Source organism: Melitaea cinxia, chromosome 27, assembly GCF_905220565.1.
Source record: "Melitaea cinxia chromosome 27, ilMelCinx1.1, whole genome shotgun sequence".
Classification (NCBI taxonomy): Eukaryota; Metazoa; Arthropoda; class Insecta; order Lepidoptera; family Nymphalidae; genus Melitaea; species Melitaea cinxia.
The window spans coordinates 5,052,964-5,076,973 of NC_059420.1; the positions used below are offsets into that span (position 1 = coordinate 5,052,964).

The 24,010-nt window shown below is 35.7% G+C and overlaps 1 protein-coding gene across 1 annotated transcript; it reads left to right on the forward strand.

Moving 5' to 3' along the window:
- Window positions 1-701: 701 nt before the first annotated feature.
- Window positions 702-2,738, forward strand: LOC123666894 (piggyBac transposable element-derived protein 4-like). The gene has a single exon (XM_045600914.1). The coding sequence runs from the start codon at window positions 702-704 to the stop codon at window positions 2,736-2,738; it is 2,037 nt and encodes a 678-aa protein (XP_045456870.1).
- The last annotated feature ends 21,272 nt before the right edge of the window (window positions 2,739-24,010 follow it).

Here is a 24,010-nt window from a genome sequence, read left to right on the forward strand (position 1 = left end):
CATATATTACATTATCTCGTGGAAAGCTACTTATATACCTTTATTATGTATTCTTAGTTATTTTTACAATTTTTCTTTAACTTATTTGTACTTAACATTATTTTAACTTAATTAACCAATCTATTATTTATTAACAATCTTTAATCTTAAGCTATTTTACAAATTCCTTATCCTATACTTAACACGTTGGTGGACAGTAACGTCCACGGACGTTCAGATAGTAAATAATGATACGACAGAACGCCTGTAGATGTCATAGTTATTACTCGTGTCACGGCAGTACGTCTGACGGCGTTTGATTTTCAATACTTTTACAAGGAAGAACATGTTGTAATGTCACCGCAAAAGTAATGCGGCTTTCCTACTGTCATCGTACATAGTTCTACAACATGTCAAGTTACACACACATTGACAGAATTCCGGTACCCCTCTCCCCGCACAGTACGCTCGTGGGCGTCGTGTTTTCATACATTTAGTCACGTAGTGCGCGTCGGCGGGAGGATTAGTGTCACCTCATACTTTCGCGCGCAAATAACGGTTCGAGTGCTAAGTTATCAACGTATTTTTGTGTTTTTATTTATCGAAACATTCAAATTCAATTCATGTAACTTACGTATAAGGTAATTGTGCTTCTAATATTAGTAGTTGCTTGTTTTGAATGCGGTTTTTTGGTATTGAAACAATAATGAATTTATCTGCAGATGGCGCCTGGAGATCCGTACGAAAGGGAACAAAAACGGTTGTTAGAATTGTTCAATGAAGTTGAAACTCCGGAATCTAGTGAAGATCCATATGCTGATGATGGGGAATACGGGTCCGACAAGGACTACTATCCTTCAGGCGACGAGTCGTTGAGTTCTGACGATGCTGCTGGACGCCGCCCACAAAAACACGCTAGTAACTCATCTGGTGAGTCTTCTTCGTCTAGTGATTCGGATGATAGTGAAAAAACATTTTGCCCTTCCGAGGACGAACAACGGAATGAGAATATTTCAGTTACCCAAAACCTTCATGTTTCGGAGGCGACGTCATCTGGCATTCCTTTATCGTCAAACGATCGGCTTATAAATCAAGATGATCGCCCCAATTCACCAGATATTTCTGATCAGCTTACTAGCCCAATCAGTCATGCTCCCAGGACATCTGCTGAGATACCTTCAGTAGTAGAAGGTTGGTCTGACACGGTGACCGATATACCTGATTTTAATTTTGATAACGCTGCTTCTGGTATTCAAGTAAACATTGATAACATAGAAAATGTTATGGACTTTTTTCATCTTGTTTTTCCACGGAATTTCGTTGAATATCTGGTAATATGTACTAATAATTATGGTAAATCTTTGTGCCAAACTAACAAACCACATACAAGATATAGCCGCAAAGCTGTCTTTCGTGAAACCAATTATGAAGAAATGCTGAAATTTCTAGGACTTAGCCTTCTGAAAGGTCATATAAAATGTCCTAAACAAAGGAACCTTTTTACTTTAACCAAAGCAATGTATTATCATCCGATCTTTACCTACACTATGTCAGGGCGACGGTATGAACAATTATTACGCTGTCTATATGCATCGGAATTGGAGGCTAAAGGACAACAGAAGATTATAAAATTCATAGATATGTTGACTATTAACTTCAGAAAAATATATAGTGCAGGCGAGAATTTGTCATTAGATGAGTCCCTACTTCTATTTCGGGGTCGGCTACATTTTCGACAATATATAAAGTCAAAAAAAGCCCGATACGGAATTAAATTCTATGAACTTACTACGTTTGATGGCTATGTACTCAATATATTGATGTACTCTGGTAAGGAAACAACAAATCAGAATATGGATGGCGATGAATCTAAGACAGAAAAACTAGTATTAAGGTTGATGCGGCCATATTTGCTTCGTGGTCATCACTTATTCATGGACAACTATTATAACTCTGTAAAGTTGTCACAGAAATTGCTTGATTTGAACACTCATAGCACCGGCACTTTACGTAAGAGTCGTAAAGATAATCCTAAATTTATTACGACAAAAAAATTGAAAAAAGGCGAGCATGTATGGGCTCGCAAAAACAAGGTATATGTTTCCAATTGGAAAGATAAACGCCCTGTCCTGATGGTTACAACTAAAGTTCATCCCTCGATTATAGAAGTTTCAAACAGATTTGGCAAATCCCGTTTAAAGCCTGCCGAAGTTGATACATATAACAGAAACATGTCTGGCATTGATCGTTGTGATCAGATGGTATCTTACTATTCTTGTCCCCGAAAAACCATCAGATGGTACAAGAAAGTAATATTTTACATGATGGACATTGTAGTGTGGAACGCCTTTTTTCTTTATAGAAAATATAAAAAAAATAATTCAAGCTTGTACTCGTACATAAACTACCGAGAAGAACTGATACAGGAATTTATTGGGCTGGACAAAAATTTGAAGGGAAGCGACTTGATAAAGACGTCCAGTATTCACGATAACAGGCGATTCCGACCCACGACGACATGCACTGCTAATATACCCGATAATGATGGGAGTGTAATTCAAGGTCACTGGCCAGAACAAATGCCTGCACGACCTGGAACTACAAAAAAATTTGCATTTTTGAAATGCAAATTTTGTACACAAAAAAAGATACGAAAGGAAACGAGTTATCGTTGTAAAGGCTGTTCTGATAAACCTCCTCTTTGCCCATCTTGCTTTGAACCATATCATGCAAGTTTACTAAATCCTGATGATGATTAAATTATATTGTAACGAGTTGATTTAAATAAGTTTTAACTTACAAGAAAATATTATTAATATTAAGGTCAGATTTTGTCATTAGATTGCTTCTTAAAATATAATGCTGGCAGACTACAATATTTTGATAATTTAATTTCGGAATTTAAAAAAGGCTGATTACATAAGTAAATTTAAATTAAAATTAACCTTATAGAATAGTATTGTGTTCAAGTTAGTACTTAAATAACATTGTTAGTGAAATGTTGCTGTGATTACTATCATAATACCTCGTGGTAAACGTACATCTAAAGCTAAAAGAGTTTTAATGTTTTATTTGAATTTCAATACAGGCAAGATAAAAAGATGATTATATTAGCAACTTGTTAATTATAAAAGAGGCTGATTAATTTTGTGATTATTATTAAACAAATTTATATATAAAATACTGGTTTTATTACTATTATCTGTATAATCAACTTTACGGCTATAGGCGTGTAGTCCCTATGCGTAGTTTTCATGACATGCAACATGACAGTACGCTCATAGACGTAAGCGCCTATAGGCGTTCTGTCACTCAACAACATTGTACATACAACCGCATTGACACTACGCCCATAGGCAATGTATGAGAATAAGAAGTGTCATTTAGGAAGAAATTCTTAACTTGTACTGTCCACCAACGTGTTAATAAGTATATGCTACCTAACTATATAAAATTATATAATTGGAACATATTTCCTCGCCATTTTGTGATTACAATTTGTCTGTGTTTTGCTACTATTTTCCGGACAGGAATTGGTTTTAAAACTGTTGCCCAAATTTGTTTCTTGCACTCTTCCTTTCATCACTATTACTAGATTCGGAACTTTCCTATTATCGCGCGCAACAACACTACATCTCTAGTAATTTTTACGTTCCGTTTAAAAACATTTAAGTTTTTTAACAGCTTTACTGTTTAATCGCTCAATTAGACAGTGTCATATTTTTTTTTATGTTTAATTAATTAAATGTTATTGATTTTATGTTATAATATTTTAAAATAACCTTATTTTATTTAGTAAGAAAATTCTATATTTTATGAAATAAATACGTAATACGAAACGCAAATCGTAATGTTCGTGCGAAAAGGACAAAACACATTAAAAAGCGACTATCTCGTTTTCGCCCATTGCAATGTAATCATTATGATATTGTTCTTTCTTTGACATCTCTAAGCAGGAATAAAACAATAATGTTTTAATACATTATAAAATGCTTACGGTACGAATTTGAGTAATGTTATTGTAATCTTATAACAAAGTGTTCTGGAAATATGATATTTTTAGGGAAGATCGTGGTAAGCCTGCTGTTTGAAAATAACGTGTGAAAGTTGCGGAAAGGAGAATTAGTGCACTTCCCGCATCACCGGAGCTAAGGTGGAGTCAGACGCGGAGCTCAAAGGTATTGTAATAACTCTAAATAACATAAATCTAACCTCAAAACTTTAACCACCATATCTCCGTAACCTTGGGGTTCACACGATAACAGTGGTACCATAGGGTAAAAAACCCCCACACTCGCCCCTCTCCCCCCAAAGCCCATAAATTCGAACACGATTGTCTATATAGACTTATCAGTCTGTTCATGCTTTGCCTTTTTTTAATTTTCCGAGCAATTTTTTTAAACTGTCCAGTCTCTGGGATATACAGGATTACAAGAAAAGTCACCTCTTTGAGCTGGTTGTTGCAGGCATTAGTGGCTTTACTAAAAATAATTAGATGAGCCTCCACTAATGGCACCAACAGCATGATCTCCTCTTTGGTTAATGGCATTCTTTTGAGCTGAAGTACAAAATTAAATGTTAAGATTCCTGCGCAAATTTAAATAAAAATAATAAGTTTCTTGTGAAATAATACTTACTTTACTTATCTTGTAAATAAAACAAACAATTTGGTATCACTTAGGTCGCAAATTATACAAATACAAACGAAACGACGATTCAATAATGCGTAATGGCCTCGTAGCGTCTTGTCGTGTCGTGTAAAAACGTTCCGTTGTTAGAATAATAATATGTAGTTGTTAATCTATGTAACTAGTTTTTTAGTCAATGCTATTACTCTATGAATATCCTACTCTGTACTAAAAGTTTATAGAAACAAGATGTCGGATTTTTGAGTTTCACGTGTTGGTTTTGAATTATATTAAGAGAAGAGAAATGTGTTTTGAGTTGCGTGGGGGCCTAAATATGTCGAACTACTAGGTATATTATATAAATTCTCACATCCACGGACCTCTGTTCAGTTTTCGTACCGTTTAAAGAAGAAATTAAAAATTTATCGAAAATGGACGCCATGAACTAGCACTCTTCGGCCCTGAGAAACAAAAAGTTATTTTTCTATGTTTGAATTCATTCCGAAAGTATTGTATTAAACTAATATTAAAAATGTCGAGTATAGAGGTTTATCCGCAGCTTTGTCAAGGGATTAAGTTTAGCAATTGGAAGTTTAGATTAAATATTTTATTTGAAGAAAAAGGTATTGAGTAGCTATTAAAAGGAAAGAAAGAAGATAATTTAAAAAAAAGACACTTTTAAAAAGGATGATGCTAAGGGCGGATTGATAATTATAAACTGCTTAAATGATAAATTTTTGGAAATAGTAAATTCAGCAACCAGTAGTAGTAGTATTAGAAATGTTAAAACTATTGAGTGGAGTATTTGAAAGAAGAAGCATATTTAACAAGGTACTCAAAAAGAAACTCATTACTTTGAAACATCAATTCTCAAATAAACTTCAGGATCATTTAATTTTACCTTTGAAAATATAATTAATGAATTAGAAGGTGGCGCGAACTTGGGGAGGCCTATGTCCAGCAGTGGACTGCGATAGGCTGAAGTGAGTAAGGTGGAGGTGCAAGGATGGAGGAATTAGATAAGGTGGAGCACCTGTTTATAACACTACCTAAGGAGTATGATATCATAATAAATACACTGGAATCCCTCGACAGGGAATTAAATTTTGAATTTGTAAAGTGTAGATTACTCGATTTGGAAAATAAATTAAAAGAAAATAGTATCAAGGAGAAAATTGAAAATATGTATATTACGAACAGGCATTATTTGCTTTAAATGTAAACGTAGAGGACACAAATCTTTTCAGTGTGATTTAAATAATAATATTATTAACGATGATATGAAGCAAGGAACCGTTCATAATAATAGTGAAATTAGGGGAAGAGTACCCAACAATAATTTTTTTAATAGAGGATATAATAACAATAATAGAGGAAGAGGTTACAATAGTCAAATTAATAAAGGAAGAGGCTATAATAATAATTATATAAATCATGGTCACAGATATAACAATAACAACATACATCAAGTAAGAGGTTACAATAATAATTATATGAATAGAGTAAGAGGATGGCACCATAATTTTTCGAGTCAAGCGAACACCACAGAAAAATCTAATTTACAGAAGGAAAATAAACGTACATTTGTTGCATTAACTTTGGAAAAGGAATTTAAAGAAATCAAATTACATCTTATTTATAATAAACTCGGGGGCAACGCATCATTTTATCCAAGAAAAATATGAGAAGTACATGTATGACATACATACGACAATTGTTAGATGAGCCGATGAAGATTAAAATAGCTAATGGTCAATTTTTAATTGCTAACAAAAAAGGGAAATTAGAAGGAATTTACATGAATAAAATTATAGTTATCAATGGAATAATAGTATCAGAAATTTCACATAATTTGATATCAGTTTCTAAATTAATGGAAAAGGGTATGACAATAATGTTACGTGTTAGGGTTCGAAGGATTTGGAGAGAAAGACCTGCTGACTCTTTTAGAGACTTTATTCACTAGCACTAGGTCCAACACAAAGCACTAGGTTCAAACACTAAGCACTAACGATGTCCTAAGTCAACAGATACAGTAGAGCCAGTGACAACTACTAGAAGTGGGAGACAAATTAAAGTTCCGAACCATCTTAATGATTACCATCTTAATTTTCAGGCATATTGTTTTTACAGCGAAGATGACCCAGTTACATATGATGAAGCTAATAGAAAAGGGTTGGTCATCATCAATTAACATGGAATTAGATGCATTGAACGGAATGAATACGTGAATAGAAACTAAATTGCCAAATGGCAAACAAGCAATTGAAGCTAAATGGATATTCAAAACAAAAGAAAATTGGATAAAAAAGGCAAGATTAGTTGCAAAAGGATTTCAAATAAAGGAAAATGATGAATTTGGAAACAATAACTATACACCAGTAAGTAGCAAGAACATCAACAGTGAGATTTACCTTAGCACAAGCAGTACTAAATTCTTGGCCAATAAGACAATTAGATGTACCAGCAGCATACTTAAATGGAATATTAGAATCAGAAATATACTTGAGACCACCGGAAGGAGTAGAAGTTACTGATGGAAATTTTTTAAAGCTGAATAGAGGATTATACGGACTGAGACAAGGTGGAAAATGTGGGAAAAAGAGATTAAATAATTATGTAAAGGAAAAAGGGTTTGAAAGATCGAGAAATGATTTTTGTTTATATAAAAATAGCATGAAAAACATTTGGCTAGTACTCTATGTAGATTACATTACATAATTACCGGTGATAAAAATAATTTGTTAGAAACTATAAGAGATTTGAAACAGGAGTTTAAGGCAAAAGATATGGGTGAAGTTGAATTATTCTTAGGAATGGAAATAACAAGGACAATCGACACACTAAAACTTTTTGGGCGGTAGGTGTAATTTGTCAACACGTATTTTAAAGAGCTCCTCAAGTTTTAATTAAATTTAAGTATATTGTTGCATTTTTAATGAATATAATGCACTAAAATTTAGTCTACCTACCAGCAGTTATCTCATTTTTTTTTTTTTTTTTATATGTCACTAGGTCGGCAAACAAGCTTACGGCTCACCTGATGGTAAGCGATTACCGTAGCCTATAGACACCTGCAACACGAGAAGCATCGCAAGCGCGTTGCCGACCCAATCCCCAATCCCCCCAGGAGCTCTGGTCACCTTACTCATCAACAGGAACACAATACTGCTTGAAAACAGTATTATTTTGCTGTGATCTTCTGTAAGGTCGAGGTACTACCCCAGTCGGGCTGCTCCGTATTTTGAGCAGGAAATTCCTGCTGTGCCCTACCTCAGTTAAATAGCTCATTATTAAGTTTTGTACAAGAAACTGAAGTAAACTGTGAACCTTTGTGTAATTTTATTTTTCTTCAATATTAATTAGAAAATGGAGTCAATCCAGCACTCAATTGAAGCTCTCACTCAGCATTTTAACTTGAAGATGACGGAATTTCAACAAAATCTTCAGGCTTCGGGCCTTGCTTCAAGTTCAACATCAAATATAGCAGTTCAGTTCTCCGCTTTTCGCATATTTTTACTCTCTGCTTTGGAATCCCTTCAAAAACAAGTTGCAATTCTAACTAAGCAACAGGAACTTTTTGAGATGCGAAGCAGAAGGAAAATTCTGTTAGTGCATGGTGTTCCAGAAGAGATGAATTATGTGGCGTGAGTAAAACCGTGTGGCACAGTTAGTACACAGATAAAGAGACAGACATTAGGCCAACTTTAAAACACTGCTCTTTGTGCAGTCAGGGGTTATAATTATAATGAACCATGTGTGAATCTATCTACAAATCAAGAAAACTGTAAAGAGTTAGATGCTCTAGTTCTGAAAGAAATACATAAATGTTTATTACTTAACTACACAATAGGTACCCAATCTACTCACACACTATTGGTAAAATGTACCTAGTTGATACATTAATAACTAAAAGTAACATAAAATCCTAATTGATATATGACATACCTCTATGTCAAAATTATTTACACAATTTTCTTTGTCCTCAGTTGATATTCTGTAGCTTCTTGAATCAAGAAATATCTGCGAATCTCCATTTTGACTATTAGAAGGGTGATGCTTTCCGTTGCTTCATGTATATCAGCTAAATACCTTTTAATTTTGTTCTTGTAAAATCTCTGTCTCTCAGAAGTCATAATGATCTAAAACCAATAAATAAACTAAGTCAACACAATATTTAATACCATGCACTTAAAATAACGCAATGTTAATAATAGGTAATTAGGTTTTTAAGCAGAAGTTTATCGCAATAGTAGATTTTTCATAAAAAAAGTAACGTAGTTACTCAATTACACACAAACTATCTCATTTATAATAATCAATGACACAATAAGGGATAAATACTTACGATTAACTATTAAATAATAAAAACAAACTCAATCAGGGTGTAAATCCGAGCACAAATACTTGCTATCTGCGACTGCGCACGTCCGAACTCGCCCACGCTCGCGACTGTCTGACGGCTGAACCGCCATCGCGTAATGGTCCGGTCGCATCAGTCAACTCACGATCGACGATATAAACTGTGTCTTATGTGACATTAATAAAACGCGCCATATTAAAATAAGTCGGCTTAAATTACAATCATGTCTCTTTTAAAAATGGGAAAAACTTTTTAAATCTCAGCTTTTAATTAACTGTTTATCATAAGCGACAGTCTTTGAAGATTTTGGTAGATTAAAAATGTTTTAAACGACGTCTGCAGATATATAAAGAAAAGGAAAAATTGTTTGAAGCGTCACTCTGGGTGGAAATCAGTTGCAAGCTAAATAGTTTAACTGACATTCCTCATAGAATTTGGATGCAGGTAAAATGTTTGAAGCGACATCACACCGTGTGAGTAATGGCAGGCAAAATGTTTTAAGCGCCATCACACGGTATAATCAGTGGAAGGCTAAATCTTTGAACCAACATTGGAATGTAAATTTGGGTTAGTAAAAATAGCTTATATCAAGGGTGGGTATAATGATGTCAGGTTTAAGTCCGTCATCGAAAAAAATATATAAATTAATGTCGTATAATATACTGGCCCTTAGAATTGAATCCTAAAATAGCTTTGTCTCAAGCGCCAAAAAAGTGCTCTGATTTAGACGCTACTTGGCTCAATCGACGCAGAAAAATGCGCTGATACTGAATACATATATATCTCAATATCACCCAAAATGTCGCTTGAACCTTTTTGCCTTTCACCCCTCGATATAATTTTCTTCTATAGATTTTACTTTGTCACATAGTTTTTTTCCATTCCTCTGGTCCCATCAGATTAACTTTTTCTTTAATCAAATCTATAACGCAGCTTATATTCCACTTTACGTTTTGACTACTCACGTAACCCTTTATAGAGGCCCAAGCTATTTCTTTCGGATTTAAATCCGGATGGTACGGTGGGAGACGGAGAACATCGTGACCATTTTCCAACAAAATTTTGTCAACTGAGTATTTCTTTAAACGACCCTTGTTATTTTTTATTATGTCGTACATTTGAGGTTTCAACACATCGGAATCAAGGCTGATTCCATTTTTGGTAAGCCACGCTTGCATGTCGGATTTTCTGGAATTAGACGTTGGAGCCATATTATATTCTTTATTGTGGTATGGGGCGTTGTCTATCACAACAACGGAGTTCGGTGGGAGATTGGGCACCAATTGAGTTCGAATCCATTTCTGGTAATTTTCAAAATTAATGTCGTCATGACAATCTCCTGATTTTGTGCCTGACTTGAAAGTTAATAGTGCATTGGGCACAAGTGCAGCCTCCGAAACCCGGCATGAACGATTACGACCCGTTGGCTTTTTGAGATGGACTTCTCCATTCTCGTGAGGGCAAGGCAGTACCGGTTTATCTTGTCTGGCGACATCGAAAAGATGTACCGCCAGGTTCAAGGCAACACTGATGACCGTGACTTGCAACTCGTTATTTGGAGAGGAGATGAGTCCGAGCCCCTTAGAACCTTGTGATTAAATACTCTTACTTACGGCACCGCAAGCGCGAGCTATTTAAGCACTCGATGTCTGTCGCAGCTCGAGAAGGAGCAGCACGATCCGCTCATAAAAACGGTAATACAAAAAGATTTTTATGTAGATGACCTTATTACAGGATCTAATGACGAAAACGAACTGCGGTACATACAAAGGTCGGTCGCTGAGGCTTTGAGACTAGCATGTTTCAATTTGCGAAAATATAAAAGTAACCTACCTACTTTGTTCGTGAACTCAAGCATAAACATTCATGAAAATTTAACCATAAGTTGAGTCCTCGAGCACTCTCGGACTGGGGTGGAGTCCTACGCGTAACACGTTTAACTTTCCTACAAAAACTCCTCTCGTCGAAAAAAATACTAAAAGGTACATAATGTCAAATTCATTCAACATTTTTGACCCCTTAGGTTTGGTTAGCCCTTTGTATAGTGTTAGCACCGAGCTGTGCACATAAGTCACAGCTCACGGCGCGCTCCACGCGTCGCGCTGCGCAGTACCCTGCGCGGTGCGGCCTACGTCATGCGGGGCGGGGAACTGCGCCGGCGACGCTGCGCGCTCTCCGCAGTCGCCCAGAACAACCAAGGCGGCAGGACGCTATCACTGTGAGCCGTGACTCAAGATCGCAGAGCGATAAAACGCCACGGCGTGCTCCGATCGAAGACAAATATTTAAAATATATTATAGTTAAAAACAAAAGGACTCCAGACTTATTTCCCGCATCCCCGCTCGTACATTTCTGGTCCTTGAGCTGGATGAAATTGAAGATAGAAACGAAAAAGGATGGCGGCCACGTGTCTGGAAAATTCCAAGAAGAGAGGAATTAGGGAGACGACCACATCTACACCACCGTCACATCAGGGAATTAGCGTAGACCTGAACGATTAGCGTTATTGTGTGTTCGTTCCAATTTTATTCCCATTCCATCAACTTCTGGATCGTTATATGTCCATGCATACATGCATCCATGCATGATTTATAATTTATTCTTAAAACATAGTATTATTTTACGTTAATACATTATTCTTACGTTATTCTTAGAAAAGGTATTTACGTATTTCACGTATGCACGTGCGTTTTAATTAAAAACTATACCTATTAAATAATTATATTTCGTTATTGCATTATTCTTATAACATTATAAACAACAGCGATTGAGTTTCGTCGCTCGGTCTCGAGATTATTTTGCCTATCAAGTATGGACTTAGCCATTGCTATGTTTGAAATTATGTTATTTTCAGAGGCCTCACGCTCATCAAGCTCCGTAGATAAATTTTCAGAATTAAGAATCTCAATCTAACTTTGTCGTTCATCAAACTTCAACGATAAACTCTCAAATTTACTTAGCTTTAAACTTAACTCCGCAAGGGATATATTTGAAATCTCCTCTTGCGCGTTAATTGTAATTAAATAATTTTTAAATTTAGTAATCTGTCCCCTAATTGAACTTCTCATTGTGATTAAATTGGTTAATTTTTCTTGATGAGTGCTTAATCGGGCTTAGACATGTATTAAGCACACAAGTTTCAGCAAATAGTCGAGAAAATATAATTAAAAAAAAAGTAGGTATTCTCACGATCCTTAATAGGTCACTGGGAAAGTGGCAGGACAGCTGATCGAGACCGTTAACTTGTAAACAACTTGTTTATCCTGAAATAATTCAAATATTTTAATGTATAATAATCTAATAACAATCTAAATATTTTAAAATAATCTAATAAATTATTGTTAATGCCGAACAAAAGGCTAATTTTACCCAACTATGCATAAATATCTTGTTTTATTACTAATTAACAAAGAAATGTAACTTTATAACTTGTAATTTTATTTAAAAAAGAAAATGTATTATACTTTATAACTATTTAATTACTGTTTTAAACATGGGCCGCCATTTATTTAAACAATTAGAATATTTAAACAATTAGAAATAAGACTGTTGATTTAAGAGGAAAATAAGTTATATGCTTGGTACTTGTTGGTTAAAGTACTAGATTGAAGCATCTTTAATGTAATTAACGCTATTTTTGTAAATTAATTTTAATAATCTACGCAAGCGGAGTGATGTTAGCACTGTAAATATGTAGTTTTGAACCTTCCAAAAGAAAATTGTTTGCAATTTTGACTAAAGGGTAGGTAGATGAATTGGTTAGGAAGAACAAAGGATGGACACTTATCTTTGCAGACTGCGCCGCGCGAATTGGTACTTTAGATATATCATGCCTCTAAGACTTGCCGAAGTCCAGATTAGTTTTACTCCAGCCTTAAAATTCTCCATTTATTCAGTCTTCGTGCCTTTGTTGCATAGGCACCACGTGGCGATGCCGGTACGATTTGCATTATTTTTACGATTTTATGCGATTATTGACGGATTCCCCCCTCATGGGCCATATTTTATTTATTATTTGATACATAATGGAGCCTTAATGGATTGATTAAAACTCAATAGAAATTTTTAAGTACTGTACGATTCACGAAAGATGACCATGCGCAGAAGTCATATTTTAGGTCTCTTCGGAGGTGCGGGTTAAGGGAATGCGTGAAGACCGGAGCGACGCCATTGGTGCGCGCGCGCGTCTCCTGACAGGCCGCTCAGTCGCTATTCGTCTATCGCTGCGTCGACGCACACGAATACAGTCGAAAAGAAGTGTTTCTTTGTTTTAAATTGTTTTTTTTATTTGTTAACACTTTCACGGACACTGAGTACTGATTAGAATACCCAATTTCGCACTAAAATTTTTCATACAATTTATCACCACGTATATAGACTTTGTGCCACATAGCGACATATTCGATGTACATGGGTGGCAGTACGTCTTTGTACGTGCCACGATATAGCCGTAGTGTCGCGTCGTGATCGAATCTATGATATTCGTAATGACAGTACGCCTATGTACGTACCACGAAATAGGCGTACTGTCACGCCGTGATCACAGTTGTGGTATTCGTAATGACATTACGCCTATGTACGTACCACGAAATAGGCGTACTGTCACGCCGTGATCACAGTTGTGGTATTCGTAATGACAGTACGCCTATGTACGTACCACGAAATAGGCGTACTGTCGCATATGAATTAAAATTACACTCTTGTTAGGGCAGCACGTCAGTTAACGACTGAGCAGTAGACATACATTCATAATAATTATAGCCTGTAAGTTAGTAAAAAATAAATGAAACCAGAATAAAGAAAATCAAATATCTATAATCTTAAAATCACAAAAAGTTCGTAATATGGAACTCAAAAACATAACATTTGTAATCATAAAGGAGAATGGTCATCTGTGACCCAGGCCCGGCGCAAAAGTTAACTATCACGGATTTTTTGTTATATTAAGTGTACCAATAATAAAGTGTCAGTTTATTCGATATCGATGGCTAACATTGTAATACTACTGTGGGCAAAAAATAGTAAGACTTTGTTCATAATTTTAAAATTCTTTATTTATTCTGCCAAATCTATTTCGTCCCCCTCAAAGTAATCCCCCCCGGCCGCAATACACTTATGCCAACGTTTTTTCCAATCCTCGTAACAGTTGTTAAAGTCAATTTCCGGAATAGCCTCTTACAGACTCTCTTGTATTACCAAGACTCTAGTGTTAATCGTATACGTAAGACTTCTAGGTTATAAGACAATAGTGTTATCCAATAAAAACTCTGAACTGTGCTCGTGAATTTTTAATAAATGATAGGTAATAAATGACAGCTACATATTAAAACTTAAAACTTAGTTTTCTAAATCTAATAATACAGTTGCCATACCCAGTGCGGGATGGTAAAAGTCGTCCTGGTGTCTAGCCCACCCCAGGTAATAAATGACACTCACCACATGAGCGCAACTACCCAATGTTCTTTTACCGTGATAGCAAGAACAGTAGTACTCGCTAATAGCATTTCTACCCTCAATCTCGGGGTTGTATAAAACATAAGTATAATAAGTTTTCGTAGTGACGTGGCGAGAATTGATCCTGCACCTAATGAGGACATGATTGTTAATAATCGCCTCCGGGTGCCTGTATAACTCCATCTCATAAACCTCAGTTGCTTTCAAATGTTCGCTGCAGTAGGAACGCGCTACCTTAACGTGGTATGTACCAATCGCGAACAGAATGAGGTCTTCTATCGTCAGCCGCGGGAAATCTGCCACCTGTGGGTTGTCAGCCGCCATTCTTTGGAACGTCGCTCTTTGCCGGTTTATATTGAACCTTTCCACATACTCAGCCAATAAATTGGGTCTTTCAATATTTTCATCTATCATGTTAATAAAATCCGATAGGTATGGACTGTCCAAATAAGGCTCTTGGAAGCAGTTGATCAGTGCTGCAGCAATTCGGAAGTCATCAAAGATATGTGGTACATTTTTATTGAAAACTCGATTTCTAAACAGCTTGAAATCTCGCTTAAACCGCCCGTTAATTGCCTCCACAACCCATCTCACCATGGTTATTTTTCTAGACTTGTTTGCTTGTTCTCTCCTCAATTGATTTTCGTGTCTTAGTTTAGTGGGGGGCATATAAACATCATAGCCGTAAGTTTCCATCAATGGAATTGAATCGCGAAAACCCTTGTCTAAAATAAATACGTCTCCTTCCACAAAGAAATAGTGAAATGCTCCATCTTCTATTGGTTCGTCGTGATTTTCTAATATTTGTGTCATAATCTCAGCGTCTGTCGTTCTAGCGGGATAGGGACCCGTAACATCGAGGATGTAACCATCAGCACACACAATCAGAAAGGGCTTCACCAGGTTACGATATTTGTGCAAGCTGTAAGTGCGGCGTTGAAATAAAAAATTGGAGCTTTTTTCGATGAAGATGTAGGTACCATCACAAATCATAATTGCCTTGGGCGACTCTTCATTTCCAAACAGATAGTTCGGCAAAACTCGGTTGTGTTGTATCACTTGCTCTCTGCTTATGTGGTCCAATCCTAGATGTGATGGCACAAAATCTGTGAGAAGACAATGTCTAACTCGAAGTATTTTTCTGTCAACAGTTCGCCTTGACAAGTTAAATATTGATGCGATTCTGTTATTCGGCTCACCCGTTCTGAGTTTACATAAATAGACAGCTAAGTCTTGGCGTGGAGTATTAGACGATCGATGGAGGGTCGGAACCTCATCTAGCAATCTATTGAAGGTTTCTCTGGTTTGTCCAGTCCAAAAACGTATATCTTCTTCAGATATTTCGTTCAGGTTTTCAAAATCCAAATAAGACCTTTGTTCCAAAGCTAAAGTGTACATATTAATAATGTCAGCAATATAATTTGCATTCAACCCGGTTAGTCGATTCGTCACATTCTGTGGAATATCTTCTAACGGCGTGTGCAGCAGGTGTCGTTGGCAAATACGAGCAAGATTGGGTATATAAAAGTGATAATAGCTCAGAAGATGCACCTTTATCGAGTTAGGTATTTGCCGAAGGTGGGTATCATGGCAGTCGTCGAACATGCATCGCCGAGCCGTATTAGCAGCTCGCGTTATTCCCTCAACATTTACCACTCCAACAGCAGGCGCAGCAGGAGCGTGTAAGGCTGCTTGATTAGTGTCGGAGTCAATCCTGTGCCAACATGCGTGGCAAACCGACCTCGTGCCATCGAAAGGGACCTGTAAACAAGAAAACATTAAAATGTTCCTTGCCAAATAAATGACAGGTACTTATTGCATATATACAGCCATTTAATACGTTTTGACATTTATTTTATCCTTACAGAGTTATAGACTAAAGAGCTTCTGGGCCCTATTTTTTCAAGCTACAAGCTACAATTCTACAAGTAAAAACTGCCAAAATCGATTAAAAGAAACAATCAGAGGCCGCGATTGCAGCGATGTTACCAGTATTTTACTTGTAAAATTGTAACTTGTTACTTCGAAAAATAGGGTCCTGATAGTTCTTTTTCAATCATTACCTATTCGTAAAACAATAAAAGATATGCAGGGTGAAACCGATAAGTGATCTGATTCGATTATTTCTAAACTATACAAGATATCGGAAAACTGATTACTGATCCTGAAAGTGCTTCACAAGCTCTATCAAATGGTTATCAATAATGATTTATGAAATAAACTGGATCTATCCGGAAAATCTCGTGAAGCACTTTCAGGATCAGTGATCAGTTTTCCGATATCTTGTATAGTTTAGAAATAATCGAATCAGATCACTTATCGTTTCCAATATTACTTCTTATTTATACACATATTATATGTATTACTGAGCTTGTTGTTAATATCCCGCGACGGGAGTGAAGCGAGCCCCGAACATCCCGTCTGGTCACAATTTAACGCCATTATCCATTTTTACGTTATATAACTAGGTAATATAAATGAAAAACGATGGCATGGAAAATGATGCCACTTTTTTTAGTGATTGTGCAAAACGAAAGTGATATCTCTGTTAAAAATAATGTTAAATGGATGCTACACCATGCCGATCCTTTTTGAGGTTATAAAATAAATAAAAAAACCGGCAGCATTAGTTTGCTCTCGGTGCCTCCTTAATTAAACTACATTTAATACTTCTACTAATATAAGGCAGACGTAAACGTTTATAATAAACTTAATATATATTAAAAGGTACTTACTTCACCATCTATGGCGCGTAACATATTTTCCACAAAAGCTCGTCGGGTTTCCAACAAGCGTTCAGTAAGAACATGTCCGCGACGACGACGTAGTGTACGCTCACAGACAACACAAACATTGTCTGCCATATCAGCAATCCAGAAACACAAAACAATCAATAATCCAGAAACAAAACGCACAGATTTCAACTCCAAGAAAGTAAGCGAGGTAATGCGCAAGTGCTCAGGAGTGAGCGCGTGCCAACCGTGAAATCCACCGCGATATGATTGCATTGGGGGTATGAGGTGCGCCCACCCGCGCCACCTCATACCCCCAATGCAATCATATCGCGCGCGTACTGTACATAATAATAGGAAAGAAAAAAGAAAAATTTTAGATGGCTGAGATGAGAGGATTGTTATATGTTGACTTTAATAACTTCATGCCTTTTTGTTTGTTTTCACATGACAAGTAACATAATAAACAGTTTTATGTTTTTAAAAAAATGGTTTAATAAAATATTTTTCTTTAATAAATCACACAGCAATATCACAATGTTAGCCACTAATATCGGATATAACAAATATTGATAATTGTTACACTCAATATCGCAATGTTAGCCACTAATATCGGATATAATAAATATTGATAATTGTTACACTCAATATCACAATAAACCTGAGATATGTTTCTTTCGCGCCGGGGCTGGGTTTTTTTCCATAGGTCGTGACCCTTCTCCTTTCTTTATTTTTAAAACAAATAAACTCTGTCTTCCATTTTTTACAAAAATATATATAGTTAACAATAAGTCTTGACTCTCTAATTAATATCAACAGTCTTGTTATTTATTATGAACTAAATCAAATTATGGCATTGCGTATTCAGCTAATAGAATATTGTTAAACATTTAGTATCACATTGCACCTATATAATATCTTAAAAGTAATAAAATGACTAAATTTTTTATGAACATCGTAGGAACATGGTTTCACTTTAATTTAGAAAAAAAAATAGTAGTTATAAATTTAAAAAAGATTAGAAAATATAGGATCTCAGTAATTATAAATTCAAAAAATCTCTCTTATCAATTAAAATTACATATTCTTATGCCAATCTTCAAAACATGATGGACAAAGCGCTGGAGACTTGTAACACCCCTTACAAAAGTAGCTTGTATCACGTCGCACTTTATTCTTCGAACATTGTTTACACGATAAAAATGCGTATTTCTTCTTTGAATTTGTGGAAGGAGTCATGCGAGTCGGCCAGTGTCCATGGTTTGCTGGCTGAGACGATTCTTTCTGTGTATTGTGTTGTTCAGGCTCTGACGTGAGTTGAAGTGCATGCCGCCTGCTATCATTTTTATTACTGTTTCGAATCAAATCTTTCCCTTTTTCTTCTTTCAGGCCAATCAATTTCTTTATCAACTCATCTCTATATGTTATATACTCATATTTGTTGTCTTTTTTCACATACTTCTTATAAATGTAATAAGAATTCCAAACTGCAGTGTCTACTATATGAAATAAAACCTTTTTATACCATCTTATCGTTTTCCTTGGTGACGAATAGTAATTGATCATCTGATCTGATCGATCCACTCCAGACATATATTTGTTATATTTATCAACTTCTTTAGGTTTCATTTTCTTTTTGCCGAATCGGTTTGTAACTTCAATAAGCGCTGGATGGTCCATAGTAGTCACCATATACACTTCTCGCTTGGCTTTCCACGCACTTACGTAGACTTTGCCCTTCCTTGCCCACACATGCTGTCCTTTTTTTAGTTTCTTTTGTACAACGAATTTAGGGTTATCTTTTCTTGTCTTTCGCAATGTGCCGTTCGTATGTGTTTTTAAATAAAGTAATTTTTGAGACAGGGTCACTGAATTATAATAATTGTCCATGTATAGATTATGCCCTTTAAGTAGGTATGGACGCATTAAACGAAGAACCAACCTATCAGTTTTTCTTTCATTGCCTTCAACGACTTCTCCTCCACTATACATTTTAATATTTAGAACATAACCATCCGCTGTCGTTAATATGTAAAATTTTATGCCATATCTAGCTTTTTTTGATTTAATATAATGGCGAAATATCAAACGACCCCTATATAGTAACAAAGACTCATCCAGAGACAGATCTTGACCTGGGTTGAACATATAACGAAAATTTTGAGTCATTGTGTTTATAAACCCTTCAATTTTTGACGACCCCTTCGCACCCAAATCAGCAACATATAGACATCGCAAAATTTGTTCATATCTTCTACAAGACATTGTATAGTGAAAGACTGGGTGGTAATATAAAGGATCGTCATATGTGAAAAGTTTCCTTTGTTGGGGTACACGAATATGACCATTTAATAAAGTGAGACCTAAAAATTTTTTCATCTCATCCGGATTCGTTGCTCGAAATACAGAATTGCGTGCATAGCGTGTATGTGGCCGATTGGCATTAGTAAGTGCTGCTCCATAAGCATTTGTTCGTTCAACCATATAATCTATCATATCTCCAGTAAAAAGTTGATTGAATACGTATTCACATGTGGAATTATCATCAATCTCAAATGTCGGACCCACTGCCGTGGATCTAAATTCGTAAGGAGTAATATTGGTGACGGTTTCTTCCCAAGCTATATCCATTGGTTGGGGAGATCCACCTCGTGCTGGGTTTCTCTGCCAACTTGGGCCAGCCCCACTAGAAGGTCTTTCGTATTGCGTGCCATTTTCTTCCTGTTGGCCAGGAGGTGCTTCCATCTGTTCGTTCCTAATGCTAGTTTCTACATTGTCTTAGATAAAAGCCTGAGATGGTATTTGTATCTGCTGTTCTAAGTGAACATCAGTTGCTTGTTCTCCACTTTCAAATGTCTGTTCGTCAACTTCTGTTGTACTCACGGTAGTTGGATTATTTTCAGCGTTTTTTCTAGGTTTGACAAAAATATCACAATAACCTTCAGATTCATCGTCATCCGCTGATCCAATTATTTCACCCTGCTCCTTCTCCTCGCTATTATCCGTCTCATCATTAGCAGAACTATGGTCACTCTCGGATCCAATGCCTGGACGATGTCTTCGTCTTTCGCGAATATCAAATATGATACAAGAGTCACTGCTGCTACTCGAACTATTCCCAGTGGGTACATAATTTTGATCTGACCCATATTCCCCATCTTCGTCAGAAAATGGATCGTGTTCACTATCGCTTCTAAACAGCGATGTCTTATTTTTCTTTGAAGCCATCTACAAATAAATGAAACAGAAAAAAATAAGACAAACAACAAAAGGACAACAATAATTACACACATACATGCACAAGCTTGCACCTGTATCCTCCGAAAGAGTAAGCATAGGTGTATTACACGCTCACATTTTGCCAGCGTATTTAGACTCAACGTAATGGGGGCTGAGTCCCTTTGATTGCATTTCGCTTGGTTTTGATTAAAAAGTAAATACTTAGTTCTTGTTGTTAGTTCTTTTACATTGAATTTTTTACTTAGTCTAAACAGTGGGCGTTTCAACGAATAACCAGAAATAAAATAAGTTCACTTCATTTGAAATAAACGTACAATGATTACATATCTACAACATAAAACGTGGGCCATTTTATTCAGTCTAAGTTTAGTTTTTTCGTAAGTATTTGACTAACAAATCATGTGCCAAAACAATAATTGAAAATAAAAATACAACTCAACTAACTTTATCTACATAAATATCACATTACGAAATATATTACTTACCACTGAAAACTCGTAAATTCAACCGACGCACATAGGAGTATTTGCGTGATAAAACCGGTCAAAATTATTTTGCGTGTTTTTTGCAATGTAATCGAATGAAAGACAAAGTTTATTAATATTAGATATTTATTTTAAAGTAACTTCACATAATATTTGGGATTAAAACATGTTTTGACTAAAAATATTTAAAAAAAAAAAATTAATAGTCAGACTCTAACTCTTCGTCTTCATGTTCTTCGTCTTCTTCTATACTTTCGTCACTATCATTTTCATTTGGAGGTAAATTTGGTGTGCTCGCGACCATTAGATTGATTGCCTCCGTTGAAAACGGCTTACTCTTTTTGTGCTGCTTAGGTCTATTACAGCTTAAATATGGGTCTGAAGTCAGTAACAGTCTGTTTAATATATCCCTGTTACAATCAAGTCGTGAAAATTTTCTGGCAAAATTAAGTCGGTAATATCGTATGTGCTTGTTGCGGGCCTCGGCTGCCTCTTCCGATAATTGACCGATAGGTAGGATTGCAGTCGATATGACTTTGGCACCATGCATTAAAATTTTATGAATAGTTGGTGACATAGGATGCCAACCGTACAAATTTGTGTATATTTTTGCAGTTTCATGTGCAAAGGCTCCAAATTTATCTACATCAATGCTGTTCCCACTCGAAATCACTTCTAAAATTACTTTAAATCGCTTTATTAAACCTACATTTATACCTGTGATTTCAGAAGAACATTCCGCGTCAGCAAAGAATCTTCTAGACGTATTACCGTCATTAGAGGTCCCGAATCCTGGCTTGGGAATGTCTACGAGTAGACCCATTTTTTCTTTAAATTTCATTTGAATTACTTTTTTCGTTTCTTTAACAATATTTTTTTCTTCGACTGTCCGCGCTTGCCACTTTTTAAGTGGTAATTTATAAGCTAAATGTAACAGTGACTCGAAGAAACGAATTCTAGCATGAAGGATTGACAGTCCAAACTTCAGTGCTTCTTCATTGACTTCCTCTGCTACAATTAATTTATTAAAATCTTTGGAAGTCTGTCCGCAAATGTAACATCTCATAGTGGATGCAGTATCAGTTGCAGCATTGCATACTTTTCCGTCAATCATTGTTAACATCATTTTATGCGTTATTTTACCTAATCCATTAGGTGTAGACAATTGTGTTTCTTTTAAATTTGCAGCTTGATTTTTGATGTACGCTATTTCATTTTTAGTCACATCTTTTGATTCATTTATAAACCGTATGCGTATGGGTCTGCAAAATCTGACAGAGGATGGGACTGGGTTTTGCCATATGATTTTCTTTTGATCTCCATCGACCATTATAACTAGTCTTAAAGGTACAAATGAGCTTTGAAAAATATTTGCGTCACTGTCAATATTATTTTCAAATTTTTGTTTGTATTGCGACTGCTGCGCTCCATCACAGCCCCATTTTGAAATTAAAACCATGTTTTGCCTCTCTTCGTGTGAACAAGTTTCTATAACCTCTGCTACGTATTTATACAGGCGCAATGCAGTGTGGTCAAGTAAAGCTTGTAGTTCAACCTCAGAGCAGGTTTCAGTCACTCGAATCGATTGCGCATTGGGGTAACATTGGTTTTTGGCCTTTTTTATGAGTGAATAACAAGGGTAGATACTCTTGTTAGCCCCGTGAATTACTTCCCACTGTCTTCGACTGAAATCGCCTTCGACAAAAATTGCCAGTGCCTCTTCCGGTGTATGTTTCCTAACAACTATTTGCTTGTGAGCAGAAGAAATAACTTTTCGAAATTTAGTCGCTCTGGTTGGCGAGGAAGTTATTTCTTTTATTAATTTTGACGCGTCACTATTTCCTGAAGTGCGCTGACTCATGCTAGCCGCATACGTCAGTTCCTCGACAGGTACCTGCTCCCGTAATTCTTTTGTTTTTCGACGTTTGCTGCGGTCACTTGACTCTTCGAATGTTTTAGTTGGTCGTCCTGGTTTTTGTGTAGGTTCTGCAGACCAATAAGGCAATTCGATCGAAGATGTGAGCCATTGTTCATTGTTCTTCAAGAAACGTTGATCCTTATAACTACTAGCTGTCCATTTCTTCTTAAAATCACTCTTGAAACACCTTAAGGCCCGATTTAAAGCAGTTTTTTGCTCAGCTGGACATTTAGTCATTTCCACAAGTTTTTCTTCCATTAAAGAAAATTTTTCTTCCATTTTCTTCCCCTTAAACTCTTTCAGGATGTCATACAATGCTCTTCTGGTAAACTTCCTGACAGTTTCAGAGGCATCTACAAGAGAAAAAAACAAATCATTACAATATTGAAATAATTTAACTTTATATATATTCTTTATTGCACTTAGAAAAAATACAAACAGTAATTTAGTTACAATTTTAGTTTGCAAAGGTGGACTTATCTCTAGAAGAGATCTCTTCCAGCCAACCTAAGCTTGTGAGAAATAGTGTTATAAAGCAGGCTTTATTGCAGTTAGAGTGATGTATATAATACATATAATGATAATACATTTTATCAAATAATAATAAATCGTTACTTAAATGTTATATGTACAATACAATATATGCTATATACTATTTTATACATGCTTACATATATACATACATACATACACACATACATACATACTACTTACTTAAATACCTATCTATGTAATACAATACACAATAATAGTACATATGATAATTTTAGATAACTTTTATGTAAATTAACTTCGAATGGACAAAAAACAAAATGGCGGATAGAGGCGGACAATTTTGTTGTGACACATGATTGGCAACAGCCTAAATTTCATGCCTATAAAAGAAATTTAGCTCGACAAGACCAGACACTTAAACAAAAACACTATTATAATAAAATTATAAGTAAAAATAAATACTCAAATAAGACACGTTAAACATAGCTCGTATAAGTTTAATAGAAAACAGAAAACAGTTAAAAAGTATTTTTAAATATAGTACATACCTTCCACTTCCATATTAAATTTTAAAAAAATCTGTTGTCAACCCCACGAAAACACAATAGCAAGAGAACTAAACACCACTAACAAAAGCGTCGCGAACAAAGACGTGCGATTGCCACAATGACTGAGTTCGGACTGACTTTACAACAATAAGCAAGTACGAATACCAG